General features: G+C 27.0%; 1 protein-coding gene across 4 annotated transcripts in view; it reads left to right on the plus strand.

The window, feature by feature from the left end:
- The first annotated feature begins 17,698 nt into the window (after nt 1-17,698).
- Nucleotides 17,699-22,641, plus strand: part of ssh (Protein phosphatase Slingshot) — a 504,868-nt gene continuing 499,925 nt past the window's right edge. For 2 of the 4 annotated variants that reach the window (XM_075364385.1, XM_075364384.1), the window contains exon 1: nt 17,699-18,133. Coding sequence is in view for 2 of the 4 variants with exons in the window: in XM_075364384.1 (XP_075220499.1) it covers nt 18,077-18,133 (57 nt within the window). In the remaining 2 variants the exon portion in view is untranslated. The remainder of the gene's footprint in view (nt 18,134-22,641) is intronic. The other 2 variants (XM_075364390.1, XM_075364387.1) reach the window with 1 other exon arrangement.

Consider the following 22,641-nt stretch of genomic DNA (forward strand, 5'->3'; position numbering starts at 1 on the left):
CTCTCTCCATTAAAACTATCAAATAACTTATTGAGTCTCTAGTTCCCTTCCCTTTTCTAAAGCCAAACTGATTTATCGTCCAAGATTCTCTATATCTTTCCCACTGTCCTGTTCAGTATTACTTACTGTCTATAAAGAAATAGTATCGCCTTGTTAAATATTTTTTTAGAAAAACTATGAATTGTAAATTGGATAGGTAATGTGGTTAACACTTATATTATTTCACAATAATGAATAATTTTAAAATAGGATCTCTATTTTCATCAGTTTTATAAAATTCTCTTTTAGAAAATGATCTCATGAAACCACCATTCACTTAATGTTGGTAGTATTTATTTTGATGGTTCTTTTATATATATATGTATATATATATATATACTTATTATCTAATTAATAATGTCTGGTGTTACATATTATAAATAAACAAAGTAAAGGCGTAGAAGTTATATTATTATAACTTATAATTCAGAGGAAAATTAATGGAAGAGAGGTATCAGGAGGAGAGAATATCTTGACTGAGAATCTTAATAAAATAATTTGGATGCAGTTCTAGTCAGTTGATTTAAGAGTTGCAGCCTCAAAAGAATGATGACAGTACTTAAAAGAAGAAATATTTTTTTTTTAATATGATAGATTAAATCATGTGATAGATTCTTATATCATATTAAATGGTTACTTTTATATCATATCAAATAACTGTATTTCTTAAACCGCTGATGTGTAAACATTGATGAAATACAAAATGAGCTCTCACACTGATAACTTTTTTGATATAATTTGTATTTTTACATTATTTTTTTACACTTCTCAGATCGTTCAAAATTGTTTTATTTTATATATTTATAATGTGTTTATTTATTATTTTTACAAATCCAAATTTACATGTTATTACTTAACTTTTATTTATTTTAAGAAGAAATCAGTAACTGTACTTGTAATAGTTATAATAAAAGAATAATAATAAAAAAACTAATAAAGTGAATAAACAATGCAATAATAATATTATTATAAATAAAAACTAATTACTGTATTTGTTTCAATTATTAATATGTACGCTAGTCTTTTGTTCTTATTATTATTTTATTATTTAATTGATTAATTATTATTAGTAATAAAATAATAATATTTTTTTATAGATTTACTGTAATTTACAGTATTTTATGTAAAGTAAAGTAATAATATTATGTTAGTTATGTGAAAGAAATTATGAAATGTATTCACATCAGGGTTGTAAGTGTGTAATTAGTTTTTATTCTTAGTTATTTGTATATAATATATATTATGATGGGTATTGATTGTATGTAGTATTTTTATTTAATTATTTTTTAAATTTACTATTATTAAAAAAATCATAGTTTATAGGATCTGTATTATTATTTTTATTTATTTATTATTTAGCAACTGAACACTCGTTGGTTGTATTATTTCATAATTATTTTATTATTATTATTATTATTATTATAATTATAATTATTATATTGTTATGTATTTGATATACAAATAGATTAAAAAATAATGACAGATGGATTTAATTTTTTTTTATTAATTCAGTAATGTACAGGTTTTTCTTCTTTTTTTCTAAATAATTTGTTTAATAAAACTTAATAGGAAAAATTATAAATCATGTAATGATAAATGCATGATTATCAATGTTAAATAAATTTATTTAAATGTTGTGAGTATATATATATTAGATTCTGTTTTGGGTATTTTCATGTCATTTTCCATTAATAATTAATTAAGAAAAAAAAAGACTATTATTGTTGTTCTATATTTTAGTTACATGTATGTTTTGTTAATAGGTAATTATAGGACATTCTTGTCGTTGAATACTCGAAACTTAGTCCCGGACTAATACATAATACTTAACTACATTTGTAATTTTTTCTCTTTCCTTACTCAGTAGAGGCAAACAACTATTGAATTATTTCTTGACAGAAAAGGTTTCATTAATTTTGTTCTTTTCGTATCATATTGTGGTAACATAAGTAAAGCATGTGAGCACAGAAGACATCAATTAGATTTGTTTGCCCTTAGAATAATGATTTTGACTACACTAACCGTCTATGTAATAAACCTTAGTAAAGTTGTGGCTTTTACAGCATAGTATCAATTGTATTTTGTTGAATTCTGCATACTTTTATTCAACAGTAGTACATATTTCAATATGAAGAAGGTGACTGGAAACCACTTCACTCCTAATTTTCCTGGTATGATTTATCTTTTAAAAGTGGCTATGTGATTTTCAAAGGTCACTTGTGTCTCGTTTTTTATTGCTTACAAACCGTGGCATCTAACAAATATTACTTTTTTGGACCCATTCTCTTCTTTATATCTAGCCCTGCAATTATTGGCTTATGTTTCATAAAACTCCATTATTATCTATAAAACTGACAGATCTATTATCTCTCTATATTAGATTCATCAGATTAGATTAGATCAGATCTATATTATCTATTATTGATCTATAAAACAGTTTTTTGGGTTATTTCCTTTTTTTTTTTTTGAACTGATTTTTACTTTTGTTCATTCTAAGGGAATTCTTACATTCCAGATTTTATTATCATTAAGAAATATAAAATAATTCAAAAAACAATATTAAATATTGTCGTCTTCCAGAATGCCCTTCATTTTTATACTCACTCTTATATGGTCATTCAGATTTGAATCCAAGCAGATTCTTCCTATACTTATCTCACAAAATCCATTTCTTTGGCAATAAACTTGGATGTTTGTTTTTATTCACATCCCAATGCTTTGATATCATAAAGCTCTGGACATAATTCATTTCATAGTTCTATGTATTGGATCATTATTTTTACTGGAAACTTTCTCAAATATGAAATTATTAATTCATTTAAAAATTAATGTGTAGCTGGTTAAATGTCATAAGACATTAGTGTTTTTGAAAATGTATCATATTAATTCATATTTTGATTGAAAATAAGGTAGTGTAGTTCATAAATTTTATAAAAGCAGTGTTCCAATTTTTGTATACTGAAGTATTGACTTCTTTCTTTCTATTCAATGTTATCATTTTATTTCAAACTTTCTCTTCGGATTTTTTTCTCAATTTTTTTTTCTAACTTAGATTGACAGAGTTCTTAATTAGACTATTATATAACAGATATTCCAAATGAAACTGTATGCATCAATGTTTACAAACATTTCATTTATTATAATCAAATGACAATTATACAAACAAGAGTAATATATTTACTACATTGAATTTTTATTTACAGGATCTGCTCAGTATGCCCATCATTTTCCTCCAGGTATGCCTGAGCACGTTTGAAAATACTTGCTGAAACATCAAAGGAGTAATTGCATTTACAAATTAAGTTACATTTTTCAGTTCATTCAGTGTTAAGGATTGACCTTATAAACAGATCCTTTCATCACTCCCGAAAAATAAAAGTCTGTAGGTATAAGATCCAGGGTTTAAGTGGCCCAGATGTGCTTTAAAATTAGCCTATCCCCAAAAATTGCATACAGTAAATTTAGTGAAATGTTGATTGTGTACACTGCTGATTCATTTTGTTGGATGTATGCTCCAGTAATTTCTTCCTCATTTATTTGGCTGATGAAAGGATAGGTGATTTCAATAATGTTCTGACTTTATTGTGTTCTGAAAAACCTGAATGATTATCTGCTTTTCATGTAGGGGCATAGTTGCATTTGGGGCACCTGTTATTAAACCTTTGAGAATAATATCTGAATCTCTAATTTACATTAACAAAATTAACGCATTTTCATTAACAGTAAATAAAGTTTTTTTAATGATCATGGAAGTTATCTTGTTGGTTTTACGAACTTTCTTTTTCCTAGAACAAAATATAATATGATGAAATCTACACTTTCAGTCCTGAACATATTTAAATACACCTTTCCCACTTATGATCCATATTCTTAGTAAAATTAATTAGTTTTTGAACCGTAGAAAAAAATCACTAAAAAAAATATTGTAAATACTTTATCCGATTGTTACTTTTCATGTTGTTTTTATTCATTCTCTTTTGTGTTTTCTAATTCATTGTGTTCTTTAGTGCTATCAACTCTGCAACACTGAACTACAATGATCTTCTAAAAGCGTCAGAATTATTAAAGTTTTTGTTTAAATTATTTATGCTAAGTCTTAATAGTCTGAGAGCTGGGTACGATTTTTCCTCCAATCATGCAAATGGACAAATTATATTGGAAATAGTGAGGAGTACCAAGACCAAGAGTATCACAAACCCCGACAGGCAGAGACATAAATGGGGACCAAGGGCCTCTGGGCAGGGGTAAAGTCGCAAAAAATCCGTTTTTTTCATATATCTCAAGAAATATGCATCAGATGAAAAAAGGTTTAGGACAAATTTTGTTTGTCATTCCAAGTTCTACATTTTCCCTTTTTTAAAAATCAATGGTTTTTGCAAAAAATGAGAAACACATAAAAAGTAATAGTTTTTTGCCTTTAACTTCTAAAAAAACTCATTTTTTCAAAAACTGTTCACTATAAAATGCTGCTAATTTGTGTGGAGATCATATACGGTTTCCTGAGGCATGTAGGTGGGGACCAAGGGCCTCCAGGCAGGGGTAAGTTGGCTAAAATCAGTTTTTTCATATACCTCAAGGAATATATGTTGGATAAACACAGTTTAATAAAACTCCTGTAGGTGAAATAAATCTTTTTTTTCATATTTTATAAACGCTATTGCTTTCACAAAAAAGTTTTAAAGTAAAAAATTGTAAAACTTGGAAAGACAAACAAGATTTATTCTGAACTTTTTTTCACCTGATGCATATTTATCAAGGTATATGGAAAAAACTTTTTTTTTTTTGTAACTTTACCCCTTGGTCCCCAGTTATGTGGATTGCAGATACTCTTGGTACCCCACCATTTCCAGTATAATTTTTCCATTTATACAATTGGTGAAAAAATTGTACCAGCTCTTGGTCTATAAGCTCTTACCAGTTGGAAGGAATTCTGTTTGTTGGTACTAGACTTGGGAAGTAATTTGTGTTAGTAATATTTCTATCTTGTAATATTATTGTAATTTTCTGTGTTTATAATATCAGCTGCTACTAACCGATTGAATGTACAGCAGTTTCTGTCATTGATCAAAATTACTCATTTTTACAGTATAAATAGTATTAACTTTGGTAGTACGCTAACCACCAGTATACCTCGCCCATCCCTTTCATACTGCAACTACTTGGAACTTGGACTCTGTGATATACATGTTTACAATAATTTATAATCTTTTACTCCAGTATTAGTAACTGTATTCATTTGAGACGTTAATAACCATTTCTCAACAAAAAACAATCTTATGCTTGGTGTGTAAATTGCCAGAATCTGTTGATCTTAGAAGTCGTTTTCTTGGTTCTATATTTTTCTTTTGATTTAGGTCAACTTTTTGTTCTTCTGTCAATCTGCTTTGTTATAGAGCTTTTTTTGTAACTTTCTTAAGATGTAACTTACCTCATTCTATGTTCCATATTACTATAAACTGATCATAATAATTAATCTACTTTTTTGTTGCATGAAATAATTAAATGCTAATAATTTTGTTTAATTACACTTACATAAAAAGAAATGAATATTCAGTTTTGATTCCTGTGATTTATTAATTTATTATTGTATGAAAACTTTATAGATGTAAAAATGTAAAGAATAATTAATAAGTGTAAAGATCATCTCATCATAAAAAATTTCTAGTATGTTGGAAAAATGTTAATTTTAACATAATTGGCAAGTTAAAGAATAGTAGAAATTGCTGTAAAATTCCTAGTAGTGAATAAAGTCATATTGCTTTCAGTTATTACTAAACTGAAAGCAATATGACTTTATTTTCAAATTTTTAGGTCAGGCTGTATTGAAAGTAAAAACGAGCAAAATATCTTTGACATATTCTTGGCTTTGGTAACCTTAATAAGGCAAATTATTAAAAATGTATAGAGTATTTACTATATCTAACACCAGGTAATTTTTTTTAACCCATTGGGCTGGTGTAGTGTTACATGTCATACATATCATCCTCATCTCATTGGGCCGGGGGGGGGGGTTACTTATTGTTCACTAGTTAAACAGATACAACATACACATTAAGAAAATTAAAAATTTTTGAAAAGTTACAAACATAGATTTTTTTTATATATGCAAAATTTTCTTTTTATATTACAATTTTAATTGTGAATGCATGCTAAATTTCATTAGAATGATTGGTTCAGATAAAATTCATGTTTCTTAAACTCTATACTGTCACAATAAGGGTATCAACAAAAAGCTAAAAAAAAACAATTTATAATACTGATATGTTTTTAAATTCAATTTTCAAATCCAACTGTCATTTTATTGTATTAATACTGTAGATAATAGTAATTATTAATATAATTATTAATGAATAATAAAGTATAAAATAAAAATTTATTAGACCTTGTATACATATATTTTTAATTTAAATAAACACTCAAATATTTGTTTTTCTTTTTTCTTTCATAATTTATTAGTACTATGTGGTTTAATCTTCACTTAACAATGATATTCTCCAATAATCTGGCTGAAAAATTTTAGAGTTTAGTTGTATACTTTCATGTGCTACAGTGCTTTCCAGTGGCGGCTTGTAGCTAAAATTAGTGGGGATGCTGCTCCAAAAAAAATTTTCTCTGGGCCTTTTCAAGGCCATTGTTAAAGTTTTCTGTAAAATAAAAGAAAAAATGAATCAAATCGAATAGCTGAAAGCAGGATAATAATCTAATTCTACATTTTATCACATTCAAGAATATGGTACACGGATTTTAAGCTCAACACATGCGGAGTAAAAAAAAACTATCTTCCACCAGCACACCACGGTTGGCACTGCGGAAGCGACAGTGCGCTCTCTCTCTCTCTCTCTCTCTCTCCTCTATATATATATATATATATATATATATACACACACACACCTCGCATGCAGCTTCCTACATGTACATGCGCACAACTGCCAAATATCACATTGCTAGAACTGTGAAGCACACAGTTAAATACAAAGATTTTTGTATCTTTTTCATGAGCTTGCGAATAGCTACTGACTTTAAGCTTAAGGATTATATGTTGTACAAATATAAAGAAAGAATTAAAGAAAAAAGGACTCATTATATTAAATAATGTTGATAATACCAAGTGGAAATAGGGGGTGCTGCAGTTCCACAGTGCCTATACACGAGCCGCCACTGGTGCTTTCCTCAAGGAAAAAAAGGTGGCCCTTTAGAATTTTCAGGAAAAGTAATTTATTAAAGCGTATTTGAAGTTTTTTTATGTAAAATCATTAATCAGTAATACTGCTCTGCACTCGATAAAGATAACCTGATTTCTCAAGGAATAGTGGATAAAACAGTTGCTGGAGAGGCCTTGAACCACTCCTTTGGTTAAAGTCATTCATCTTATTATGTGACATCTTTGTAGATTAATTTTTCCTATTCTTTGTTCTTGATTCTTCTTTTCTAGTATTGTTTTGCAGTATGTTTCTGATTACAAATATAATACATAATTAATTATTAGATCACTGATACAAGTTAAGTATAATGATACTTTGTTAAGGTAATTATTTTGGCACAGTATACCTTTTATGTTTCTTGATGTTTTTTTTTTTTTTTTTTTGGCTTATGACCTCTGCTTCATCAGAACATTTTATGAAAATTAAAGAAAAATGTCAATACTATAGAGAAATTTGTTTGCAATGTCAATCACTCATATAAAGTGATTTTCTATAGATATTAATGAACTATTCATATAGTTAATTTATATAAATGACAGATGATCAACATACCTCTTTTTTTATTTATTATTTTTTTTAATTTAGTTTCAATATAACATTCTGATGAAGAATGTTTATTGAAACAAAACAGTTAAATGGAAAAATTAATTTTTATAAATAATTACATTCTATTAATTTCATTCTGATTTGTTAACTATTTATTCTTTACAAGAAATAAATATGTCTTCCAGGGGGGTATATTTTTCATATATTTAGAAATAAAAATTAATAAGTGGAAACTAATATTAATTAAAACCAGGCTGATTGGGCTGACTGTTACACAATTTATAAAAGTGGAGAAGATATGTGGTTTTGTTTTGACGTTTAGTACAGAAGAAAGAGAATAACTTTACTGTGTTTTTATCGCTTTCATCAACCAACAGAAACATATTAGATATCAGAAAAAAGTTTATTGTAATAACAGGACTTTGTGTGTATGTGTATGATTTTTTAATTTTTATTTTGACAGTGTTAGGTTTAGTTAATAGTCCATTCAGTGTTATAGGATATCATGAAATATCATAAACAATATTGGAACGGAAATTCATATTTTTATTATACCATTTATATCTTAGGAAAAATTTTTGTTTTGTAGCACCGTTGTTAAGAATAATTAAATCTGTACAGTGACTTAACACTGTATAAAATGTTTTTTTTTACTTTTTCCTTTTTGTGACTAATTTGTTGAACTTCTATCAGTTTAATGCTTTTAGCATTTAGAAAACAAAAATATTCTATTTATATTAAACTGGGAGTCAATTATTTCTAAACAAATATGTTTAAGCAAATAATTGTTGTTTTTTTTTTTTGTGTGTATTATACTGACAAGTTTAATAAATAAACTCTAAGTCAAAATTAAATTTATAATTTTCCTACATAATTTTAAACAATTAAAATTTAACCTGTTTTGGACATAAATCAGTGAAATTGTTGACTGTTGTCTTAACTGAAAATTCACAAGCAATATACTTGAGTTTTAATATATAAAACTAATTCTATAATTTACTTGTTCATTATTGCTAAAATAAAAGTAAAGTAATAAAAGACCGCAGTTAACACTTCTTGAAGAGCCTAAATAGAAACAGAATAATTTGATTGATTATATAATTAAAATATTAAATTTTATATAAAAATAGAGTATCCACCACCAACAATTGTGAGTATTGACTATCCAAGTGCTTTCGGATTATTCCCCCACCATCAGGGATTACTGATTAATTATGAATTTTATAGCTGTACATATAAGTTTTTATAAATGGGAATTAAAATGAAAATAAAATTTAAAATTATCATGTTCATAACAGTTAATTGTCAATAGTTAAAATAAGTCAACGTTAAAAGAAAAACTTATTGTCAGTAAAATGTTTAACAGTAAACATTTAAATGTTTAATTGTAAAAAAAAAAAAAAACAGTAAACATTTTACTGACAAGATGTTTTTCTTTTAACATTGACTTATTTTAACTATTGACAATTAACTGTTATGAACATAATAATTTTAAATTTTATTTTCATTTTAATTCCCGTTTCTAAAAATTTATATGCATAACTATAAAATTCATAATTAATCAGTAATCCCTGATGGAGGAATAATCCGAAAGTGCTTGGATAGTTAATTCTCAAAATTGTTGGTAAGTGGATACTCTATTTTTATATAAACTGTATAATACCAGTGGTGCCAGATGTTAAGAAAATTAAATTATTAAAACTATTTTAATTAATACATTTTTGACTATACCACTGATATAATATTACTCTGATTTCAAATCCTCTTAGAGTTACTAAAACCACTCGCTAGTTTGTGGTAAAATGTATTATCATGTCTTTACTTGTAAAAAGAAATTTCCTTGGATCTTATCTTCAGTAGAGATCTGAACAAGCAATAAAATTTAGTTCAGCTAGAAACTTTGGGGTATGAACAAAGATATTCTTGAATCTTCAAGATTATTCTTTCCTGAGACATCTGAAGGTGAGGTAATTCTTAACAGATTCTTGAATGATAATACCTAGATGTGAAAAAAGTCTGGTTCCACAAAATCTTTACTTGAGAGTTTTTCAACCATTCCCCATTGTTTGGACTTAGCACCAAAATGATTATTATATCTTTACCAAGTTATAGATCTGGTTGACTATTCAGGATTTTAAAACCAATGAGGAGTGTACAGATTAGGCAGTCAAGTTCTTCGATAAGTATCTACAGAAGCTGTTATTTGGTACAGTAGGAATATGAATTGAATAAATGAAACTATACAAAGAAATAATTCAGGTAACTTATTTATATATAAATATATATACACAATAAATCTTTTTTCTCTAATATTATTTTTTATCATCTTATCAGGAGTCAGTTTTAAACAATCCTGGTATAAACACATAATATAATAAACAAGCCAATGAACCGCAAATAGGCATATCGCAAATGTAATGCAGCTTTTTTTCTCTTCCTAAATATGTGTCTATCTAATTCAAGGAACCTTCTACTGAAATCAAAAAACAAACCAAACAAAAATTGCACTTTTATGGAAGCAATCTTTTTCAGCATGTAGCTGAAAGATGGTTTTCTCACAAGAGAAAATTTTATTGTAATAACAACAGTTTATTTGCAGGTATTTTTTAAAAATGCCCATAAATTTTTTGTTTATATGTTTTTACTGTATAAAAATCAATCACTGTGTGTTCTTTTAAGGAAGAAAAGAACTAACCTGTGCTTCATAACTCTTGGTCTAGTGATTCTAGGATTTCTATAACAGCTCAAATTAGCACTCATGAAGTTAAAACCAGTTTTCAGCCTGATAACTCCTGATATGAAAATTGGTAAGTTTTAACACTTGTATTAAAAGGGAGTTCATGTTGTTGCCACTTCCACTTTACTTCACCATCCACGTTGCAATTCTAATACTAAACTATCACTGATTATTTTTATTCACAAATACTTTCAGTTATATTTTTTAATGAAATAATTATATATTAATACTAATATCAATAATATATTATAGTTTGTATTGAAACTAGTTTTTATTGCATAATTTTTTTAATGTGTTATTTCATTTCAATATTTCCTATGAAACGTTTCTACTATTAGCAAAAATAAGTTGCCCATGTAATTAGCCAACCATCGTTGTTTGCACCACAACTATTGTAATTGTTGCTGCACTGCATCATTTTCCATCGTATTATTCACTTGTATTTGTTCAAATACACATTGTACCGACATTTAATGAGAATGTAACCAGTTTAATTTTATGTTTATCTATTATTTTAAACATACTATACTTTATGTAGAAAAATTATGCAGATTTTGTTTAATGAAAAATTTGTATCTGGTACAAAATTATTGTTATAATACATAGAAATTTTAAGTTATTTAAACAATTTGATTTATAACTTATTTACAGCTCATAAAATAAAATCACACTTTTATTTATACAAAATACATATTCTGCGATTTTTATGAGAATATTCTGTTCATGAAAGTATTATAAAACAGACTTAATTATAGTTATAAATTGAATAATAAACCTCCTATTACACTGGTCTACATGATTTTCAGAACAGATCTGTCAATGAGTTTTTTTAAAGTACTTTTTACACTGAAACGCAAAATTTAAAAATGCTCTATCATGTTACTACTATTTTGAGTTATCTTAGTTTAAAAATCTCTATTATGTCATTTTTTATACATAATAGAAACGATTTGTTACATTGTACTTTAAATTTGATTGATGTAACTAATGCAGAATAAATTAAGATGTATCTAATATATGACTTCATTCCATCTTGGGAAGACAAATTAAACAGTGGGCACTACATATAACCTGTAGTAGGTTTTATATAGAAAAATGATCATTTTCCTTTTCCTATACCTTATGGTTTGGGGTGAACCAGCAAATCATTATGAAACCTGCTACTTCTGTTTAACAAATTTCACTGATTTTTCTTTAAAAAATAAAAGTAATACTGTGTACCCAAATGTTCCATCGACTATGAGACCAATTGCTCATGGAGACGATTTACCTATTCCAACAGCCCCCTTCGAGGCAGGAGATTTTAAATTCTGAAAATACTGTGGCGACGCAAGCTTCAAGAGACGAAATTTCATATCTGAAAAATTAAATAATGAACCACATCTCATTTGACAAGTGGAACTTAACAATTTCATTCACAAGTTTAATTTATCAAAACAGCAAGCATTAATTCTAGATTTATGCTTAAAGGATTGGAATTTATTGACTAAGAATACCAAAATTTCATATTTTATAGACAGAAATAAAGACTTCATGAAATATTTCACTATGAAAGCTCTACAGTGTTCCTGTTGTGATATAGAAGGTTTGATGTCTGATCTGGGTATTGCTTATAATGCTGATGATTGACAGTTATTCATTGATTTGTGGAAAAAACCTTAAAAGCAGTGCTACTACATTATTCAAACAAGAATCCTTCTAAACCAATACTGCACACTGTTGGAATGAAAGAAATATGTGAATGTACATCAACCGTTTTGAAAACCATTAAACTACCACACTCACTTATGGCATATCTGTGGCAACCTCAAAGTTATTCTTTCCTGAGACATCTGAAGGTGAGGTAATTCTTAACAGATTCTTGAGTGATCATACCTGGATGTGAAAAAAGTCTGGTTCCACAAAATCTTTACTTGAGAGTTTTTCAACCATTCCCCATTGTTTGGACTTAGCACCAAAATGATTATTATATCTTTACCAAGTTATAGATCTGGTTGACTATTCAGGATTTTAAAACCAATGAGGAGTGTACAGATTAGGCAGTCAAGTTCTTCGATAAGTATCTACAGAAGCTGTTATTTGGTACAGTAGGAATATGAATTGAATAAATGAAACTATACAAAGAAATAATTCAGGTAACTTATTTATATATAAATATATATACACAATAAATCTTTTTTCTCTAATATTATTTTTTATCATCTTATCAGGAGTCAGTCTTCATCTCGGTCTGCAAGGCAACTTTACAAATTACAGCTGTTTCTTATATTTGTGGGACAGTCATGCATCAAGTGAAAATTATGTTGTTAAAAATTGGCCAAAAAGAGACACTTTCACTCTTGGACAAAGAATATTGCGTATGTTCTTTTAATCAACCCTTAGCATGCTGTTTTACCATCTTTACAAATAAAACTGGGGTTGAGGAAGAATTTTGTTAAAGCATTGATTAAAGGAAAAGAATTTAAATATTTTAGACAACTGTTTCCTTAAAATGAAAACAAATTAAAGAAGGAATATTCGTTGCCCTTTAATTAGAAAATTTCTCAGTGATGAAAATATTGACATAAAGTTGAATAACAGAACTAGAGGTGGAAGTTGTTTAAGATGTCCATGGTTTTCTTGGAAATAAAAAAGCAGAAAATAGTGATCTTTTAATACAGAATCTTATAAAGATTACAAAATTTAGGCTGCTGGATGTCATTAAAAATATTTAATGTCATTAAAACTTATGCATGCAATTCTGGTATATGCTACTGAATGTTATTAAAAGTTTTATTTTTAATGCCCCTTCTTGAATTTTTCCTACCAAATTTGGATGATGTGAGTGGTGAGCAGGGCTTCCACTGGGATATATTGCAAAAGTAGCAGCATTACCAAGGTAGATGGGACGAATCGACGATGAGTGACTCCTGTTGCCCTTTCTACAAAGAGAGACCCTACCACACACAAAAGTAAGAAGTTTTATTGGTTCACTGATGCCAGTTATCAAAATTTTAGGTACATTCTATCTGTTATAGTTACATTCCTTAAGGTTTTTTTATTTAATAAGCAAAATAAAATATGTGTATTGAAAATATATATAAACATTATAAAATTGATTATACCCATAAACTTGGGTCACTTCCAAAATGTCATATTATTTAGCAATCTCTAAAGAGTATATAAGAAAAATGTGATGGAGAAAAACTCACTTCATTCTGATTCAATGCACAAAAAAGAATAAAATTCACTTACTGGTGTTTCTGTTCCAAAACTTTTTCCAATTTGAAGACCAATGTTATTTATTTATAGACAAAATAAAAATATTATTTTTCGTACTTTACTTATCCTACACAATAATTGATAGGAATAAAATAGAAGGTATAACAGGTATATATTTGTTTATAGCCACAAATTCAGCTCAATTAATTCAGCGTTTATTATCATTTGGCATTAAAAGAGTAAGAAACAAGGTTATGTGAATCAAGACATGGAGTCATCTAGTTAAAATATAATGTTCATAATACAATGTACAAGATTTGATGTACTATTACGCCTTAGAACTGTGAAAATAACAATAAGTGAACAATTAGAAAGCATGTGATTACACAATCAGCTGATTAAAAACACAAATACTTTATTGTAATTTTAATGTTTTTAATTAATTAAATTTAAACTTTAGTAAATTTTTTGATTTTAATGAAAGGAGTAGTTCCTCAATTTTACCCTTATAATGTTTACTTCCTTGTATGAAGTAAAGGAAGTATTTTGATAGCAAAAAATTTTGGTTTTCAGATTTCAACGGAAGTATTCATTTTGACCATCCCTGAATCCATTTTGACTACTTTTGGTATGACATTTGTACGTATGTATCTCTCGTTAACTTAAAAATAATTAACTATAAGATGAAATTTTGAATTTAGGACTGTTGTAACGTCTAATTGTGCACCTCTCCTTTTTATTGCAATCAACTGAACCAAAAGTGTCCAAAAAATTACAAAAGATTGTTCCAGAGTTATAGCCAAATGAAATTTTAATTAATGAAATATTTGAATCTTACAAGGGTAAGGCAAATCAGTTCAAATCAGACATCAGACTTCATCTCCTTTTCTTTTAATTTAAATATATTGATTTATTAATAATTATTAACTCTGATTGTAAAAAAAATTTACAATAAAAAATAATTCAATAATAACAATAAAAAAAAATTATGAAAAATATCAAAACCTGTTAATGAAATAAAATTTATGTACTTTTCATTAAAAAAAAAATGTGTATGTAATTTAATAGGCATACATGTAGTGTCCACATCAGATTTTTTTTTTTTTTTGTATAAGTACTTCAAGTTTTACTGATGATTTAAATGAAGCCCAAAGATGCCATGTAATGATATTTTGAATAAACTTCAGTTTGACCTGTGTAGGGTTTTTAAGAACCTTAAACATCAATCTTTATCAAATAAGGTGATTTTGAAGATTTTTTTTTATTTTGTATATGAAGTTGTACAGGTAGGTGCATATGAAATAGTACTTTCATAAATTTTTTCATTAAGTAAAAGATGTTTTTCATCTTCTTGCTATTATCATTGTTTAGTCATGGATTATTTTAATATAACGATTATAATCTGATATTATCATATAAAACTTATACAGTTCACACTTCAAAGTATTTTGAAGTTTATTAAAAGATCAAGAAAATTAATTAGAAAACTTAGGTAAAAATAACATTTACAGGAACCAAACAGCAACAGTAATAATTGAAGAACAGAAGAAAGAAGCCATAATAAGAAAGGGAGTCCGACAAGAATGTTCCCTATCCCCGTTACTTTTTAATCTGTACATGGAACTAGCAGTTAATGATGTTAAAGAACAATTTAGATTCGGGGTAACAGTACAAGGTGAAAAGATAAAGATGATACGATTTGCTGATGATATAGTAATTCTAGCTGAGAGTAAAAAGGATTTAGAAGAAACAATGAATGGCATGGATGAAGTCCTACGCAAGAACTACCGCATGAAAATAAACAAGAACAAAACGAAAGTAATGAAATGTAGTAGAAATAACAAAGATGGACCACTGAATGTGAAAATAGGAGGAGAAAAGATTATGGAGGTAGAAGAATTTTGTTATTTGGGAAGTAGAATTACTAAAGATGGAGGAAGCAGGAGCTATATAAAATGCCGAATAGCACAGGCGAAACAAGCCTTCAGTCAGAAATATAATTTGTTTACAACAAAAATTAATTTAAATGTCAGGAAAAGATTTTTGAAAGTATATGTTTGGAGAGTTGCTTTATATGAAGTGCAACTTGGACAATTGGAGTATCTGAGAAGAAAAGATTAGAAGCTTTTGAAATGTGGTGCTATAGGAGAATGTTAAAAATAAGATGGGTGGATAAAGTGACAAATGAATTGGTGTTGCAGGAAATAGATGAAGAAAGAAGCATTTGGAAAAATATAGCTAAAAGAAGAGACAGAACTTATAGGCCACATATTAAGGCATCCTGGAATAGTCGCTTTAATATTGGAGGGACAGGTAGAAGGAAAAAATTGTATAGGCAGGCCATGATTGGAATATGTAAAACAAATTGTTAGGGATGTAGGATGTAGGGGGTATACCGAAATAAAACGACTAGCACTAGATAGGGAATCTTGGAGAGCTGCATCAGACCAGTCATGACTGAAGACAAAAAAAAGGTAAAAATAATAATATGATTTTCCATATTCTGGAGAGTCACATTCATTCTCTGCATAACATTTTTTTTTATTTTTGTTAAGAAGTAACTTTTCATTTTTTGGCATGGAACTTTAATCAAATTTTTTTGAATTAAAAATATTTAGACATTTTACATAAAACTAAACAATTTTAAATAAAATAAATGTTAAAAAATTAAACTGACAAAAAACTATGCTGAAGAAAACAATATTTTAGAATTGGTCTTTAAATTTTTACTCTTATAGTTAACCAGAAGAGTTAGAAAAACTGAGATTTTAGTGCTCCAGAATTGTACTACTTATGTTGCCTGGGAAGGAGTCCTTAATGATACCAGCCTGCCTATTGTCATCTATATTTACTACTGTGACCTATTCCCAGCATAATTTTTAAATATATTTTCTAGTTTACCTGCTCATTTTGTTACATTTACACCAGGGAAAATAATTCATAATTTTTTTTAGTTTTTCATACTAGTTTGAGGCTCTTATTATCTAACAGACCCTGGTCTTATTGTCTGCTTGACCTCAGACTAAAATTGATAATGAAGATGTTAGATTATGATTCAATTTGTTTTAATCAGTTTAGAACTGGAATTTATTTACCTAATCGTTATGGCTTCACTACTATGTACTAATATTGGGGTATTTATATCATAAATACGTATTCATCAATTAAATATATCTAAGAACTGAGACAGTTCTTTAACTTACATTGCTGCTGAATAACATTAATAACGTTAAAAAAGGGTCACAGCACTGGTTACTTCATACATATTTTATTCATGTTAAACTGTTTAATATCAAAAATTTATTAAATTCTATCTTTCTGCGACCTCATCAGCGATAATTCTAAAGGAAAGTATGAATGACTTTTTGTTCCAAAGGATTTGAATACTGGCGCTCGACATCTCGAGTTCCAGCGTTCGAATCTACGTAAAATAAAGCTATTCTTTTTATATTTTATATAACTTTATTATAAATAACGTACTCTAACGCCCATATAATGGAATTGCATGATTTATTTTTAAATAAATTAAAAAATATTTCTTACACATGATCATTTAACATCATGCTTAAGCAATGTGCTTCTTTTATATTATGTTTACAATACTAAACATATGATTTTAGTATGTAGTTTTGTTGGTTAAAATTTAAAGCATTGCAAAATTATGTGAAAAGTTCAGTATTCAAAATTTTCATCTCGTAAATCTTTGGACTATTTTCGATTCAAAATTATTAAATTTATAGTATAAAGTGCCGAATAAAAATTATTTAATTTAACAATCGACCTATAAAATAGCTGTGGAAAATAAAATAATTATAATTTTTCCAACGATCGCATTGCAACAGTCACTGCATTTTGATTGAAGAATACGTTGTGCATAGAAATAGGTTAGTTCCCATATATAACCTATGTATAAACTATACAGTTTATTAATGTTAACTGTTAATATAAAATATAATAAGGCTAATAGCTGATAACGTTTTACTTATACGTTGCAATGATATTAAACTAAAATTAATTAAAGAACATTTTGGTAAACGATAACATTTCCTTAAACGGTTAACTCATTCATTGACTTATTTACTATTCGTGAACTTTTAAAACTCCTACAAATTGCAATCCGTTATTGTAAAAGTAGTGGCGGGTATATTTCATTCTGTAATAGTGGTTGCATTGCCAGTTTCGAACATGGTGGTATGTGTTGTGTATTATGTCTATTGTTAACCGACAGTAATAATTATAAGTCGTCAGTGTTTTGTGTTAAGTCGTGTAAGTTTTTCTTAAAGTGATATTTATAATGATATGCGTTTATATCTGGCGTGTTAAGTGAAGTGAATATTCAAACGAACAGGCGATGGCCTTGGTTACTGTACAGAGATCTCCTAGCATTGGAAATTCTCCACAAAGTTCTGTAAGTTACGTTGAGATCCTCTTGAAATTACGGTTAGATCTTGTAGTTGAACATAAAATAATTGATTATGCGTTATGTACTCATTAACATGTAGTTTTTTTTGTTTGAAAACAGCTCTCTGAACTTTAGTTTATGAAGTATACTTATAACTATATTTAGTCAAATTGTGTTACGGTACCTAGGTTAACTTCTTATTCCTTGTTAAAATGCCATTCACCGAATTTTAAATAGATATCACCAGTATGACTTATGTCGATTTTCAGATAGACGTCATTTGTAGATGAGGTTAGGTTTTTCAGGTTGTCTGTTTACGTTTATCCGAGTATTCGTTTTGTTGCTTAGAATGTTTTTTTAATTCATTTTATTCTTATTTTAAACTATTTCATTGATCATTTAATCACATTTTTTGTTGTTGTAAAATAATTATCATTGCTGAAAAACATGTTTGATGAGTTCTTGCAAACTGTTATTGTTTTGTTTTTAATGTTATTGTTTTCGTTGAACGTATGAGTGAAACAACACTAACAATAAGTCTTATAGTAAAAAAAAAACTATTGAACACTTCTATTGTAATACATTAATATTTTTAGTTATTGCAAGAATGTAATTGTTTTAGTTGTCTTATTTATTTACATACTTATTTAAAAAAAATTCACAAAACAATTTTGTTGATTTAGTTGTTATTTGTTTAACCTACAAATATTTAACTGTTAGTTATTTACATTTAAACCAGTATATTTTTGAGACATCAGAAACAGTTACAGGTTATTGAAGAGTTATAAGTCTTAAATAAAATTAATTTTCCCTTATAGTTATTTTTTTTTAAATTAATTACAATGAATCATATTTCTGAATTTAAAAATATTTAAATTATATTGCAGTGGTGATTGAATGAAGTTCGGTTATGGATAATTTTACATAGGTCAATTTTTACTTAGAATCTATTCTGAAACAATAATTATAACAAGTTTTATTTTTATTTCCCATTTATGGAACTTTCATGATAGCTGTATTATATTGTGATGAGAACAGTTGTCAAGAAAAAAACATACTGTTAAATTTATTATCTAATTTTTTTTTAAATGTACATTCTTAGTTTATTGTACTATAATATATAATTTTACTGATCTTATGCAGAAACACAAAACAACAATTTAGTAAAAAGTCTTGATTTGGGGAATTCTAGGCATAATAATAATAATTTTAACACTTTTGTTACAATTTTAACAAAAAATTTATCAACTGTATGTTTATACATAAAAAATACAGTTTCAATAGATATTTGAACCGCCTTATAATTTTAGATTCTTGTAAAACATCTTCACAGCTCTATTCTTTATTTTTTAGTACTTTTAAATTTTCATCTGTTGTTGCTTATTATTTTATAAGATGTAATTCAACAAGTTTATATTTATTTGTAAACTTACAAATATATATTCTTAATTTAACTTTTGTCACCTTATAGTACTTTTATTGATTAGTGTTTATCTGGTACAATAGTTTAGACCATTTAAATTTTGTATGTGAAAGCATATATTTATGAATAGTTTATTTTAACTTTTATTTATTCATTTTTCTGATGTTGAATTTTTACTTCGTATTAACTGGGTAGTTATGTCACATTTCTTGTTTATATTGATCAATTTCAAGCTGAATATTCTTGGAACTATTATTTATTGGACCTGAATGATTGCTTGTGTACTAGTAATTTGGACATTCAAAATTTTAAAAGTAAACTTAAATATAATTATATTGATATGATTTTCAAAGATTCAGTTGAATTATGTTTCACTTTAATGATTATTCTGCCTTTTACAAGGTTTCATTGATAAACTTTTAGGAACAAATAAAGAGAATAAATCATTCCGATGTTCATCAAGTCATTACTAGAAAAAGAGCACTTAGAAGTGGATCTTTTAATATTAAATTATATCTGATGAAAATGTTGGTTGCCATAGACTGTTAAAATATTACCCTAATTGACTAAACAGGTTTACTCTTTCCTGTAAATTTAGATTTATATATAGTTTACAATTTTACACAACAGAAATTAACAATCACTTTCTAAAAGTAGATCTTTCAAAATACACAAAGATGGCAAATATTTTTAATTTTCTAATAACATAACATAGGTTTTTACATTAATTAAAGATAATTAGAGAAATATACATTTTTCTGTAACTTTTGTTTGATTATTGCTTTTCTGTCAGTTATTTTTGGTATGTAAGCATTTTACGTGATCTCAAATTTGTTGGGCCATCACTCAATTAGGTGAGTAACTCTTAACAAATTTTTCATCTATTATCTTATTCAAAAATCTTAAAATTGGTTATAGATTCAGTAGTGTTGGGTAACTTTAGAATATTATTATTTTGAATTTGATAAAAAAATGAGAAATACATCGATGTAGTATTATCTCTTGGAAAAAATGATGGCTTAAGGGAAAATGTAAAGACTTAAAATTGTTTATGTTAATCTAAAATAATATAATTTATCGAAATTTAATAATAGCATAAAAATGTTTTAAATAAATTGATTTATCTAACCATTATAAAAATTTTTATATCATGTTGATAGGTAACAGAGAGATCCTAATTATAAAAAAATAAAAATAGAGAATAAATTTGTATTAAAATTTCAAGTAAACTGGAGAAATAACAGAAAGTATAAGTGGTAGTTAGTTCTTCCTTATTTATTTGGTTTGTTTACATTCCCCATGTAAACATGACATTTTTTTTAATTTAGCTGGATTTGATTTTTTAATTTACAAATTTAAAATTTATAACTTTTCCTACTTACCGCATATCCAATCGATCAGACTCATTCCTTGAGGAACAGATTTCCTAGAATTTCATTATTGGGGAAACTGAGTCATTGGGTTTTTGTTCTTCTGATCTTGGGTTTCTTTGTATTCTTTATGAATAACTACAAAGTGATAGCAAAAGATAAATTTTTGGACTTTAATCAGTTATCAAATGACCCATAATTAACTTTTTATTGCTCTGTCAAAAAATTGTTATATTGATTTCAATTCATTGAGAATGATTCGAGTTTGTTAGTAATATACTTAGATTTATTTTAATTTAGGTTAACAATGTTAACCATCAGTTTATCTACATTGATGATAAGTAAAGAATAAAAATAATGGGGTTTTATTGCATTTCTCCTGAAATTTAGAATTCTTTAATATTCATTCACCCAGCATCTCCCAGAAACCTTTTTTACTTTTTTTCTGGCTTAAAATTTAAATTAATTTGTTTGGGAGATTTATTTCCAGGCATTAGGTTTAGTTGTTTTAAATTACGTGAATACATCTTTTAATCTTTATTATATTTTGTTCTGAGTAGCGGAGTAACCATGAGGGTTAAGTTAGTATTTTTATATTTTACATACCCGGGGACTAAGGTTGTAATTTCTTATATACTGTACATAAAAATTTTAAATAGTTAAATATTGTTTCTTTTTTATTTATAATTGTTTATATGTTGTTTTAAAAATTGAAATATATCTTAAATATTGTTCTAATGGGTCAACTTTTACTAAAGTAAATAGAACTTCTTTTTTGTTAGCATGAAACTTGCTTATGTGAGCTTTATATACCATGTAAAATAAGTACTAATCTGTTTTGCTTACTTATTTTTAATATTTAATCCAATTTTTGAATTATTAAAATAACACTATTACTCTGGAATTTTGAGTTAAAATTTTATTTTTTTATAATAGAGAATTTTTATAATTGTGTTGAGTTTTTTATTTTTAACTTATTTTACATCCTAGGTCTTATTTTAAATTACTCTTCAAAATAATGAAACACTAAAAATAAAATCATTTAAGAAAACTTTTGTAATGCTGAAAAAATGTTTAATTCAATTGGATGTTTTAATATTACGGTCAAACAATGGTTTTTGTCTCCTATTTTTGAAGGGGTAATTGTCTTTATCTCTGAAGAGAATTGAGGTCTCTAAGATGTGCATCTATTGACGATTACTTAAGATTAGTTGGTGAAATAAGATTCACAAGAAGGTTGTACTTAAAAGGTCAATGTACTTTGCATATGTGATGAGATATCCAGAGAAATATCAGTTTCCATCTTGATACTTCAAGGGAAAAACACGGGAAACTAAGCTCCAATTCACTGGAGAATTTCATGGTTGAAATATTTAAAAAAAAACTGATTTTCCAGGTCAACTACATATTTATACTGTTGTACATGCTTAAATGGTTACCAATAACTGATAACAGACAAGATACATGAAGAACAAGTTATTTAATATCCTAACCTTTTTATGAAAGCAAACAATCAGCAAGGAGAAATTTATAATCAATTATTTTAAAACATGTGAAAATCTCCATAAAATTGTTCTTTATCAATGATTAAAACACAGCAGGTTAATACATGGTTGTCTGGTTATCCCAATATGCCCTCTAAATAACTGATTTGTAATGGTTCAGTCTGAATTGTATACATTATTTAGCTGTCGCAGCACAAATTTAAATTGGCATGCAAA

Source organism: Lycorma delicatula, chromosome 4 (assembly GCF_047948215.1).
Source record: "Lycorma delicatula isolate Av1 chromosome 4, ASM4794821v1, whole genome shotgun sequence".
Classification (NCBI taxonomy): domain Eukaryota; kingdom Metazoa; phylum Arthropoda; class Insecta; order Hemiptera; family Fulgoridae; genus Lycorma; species Lycorma delicatula.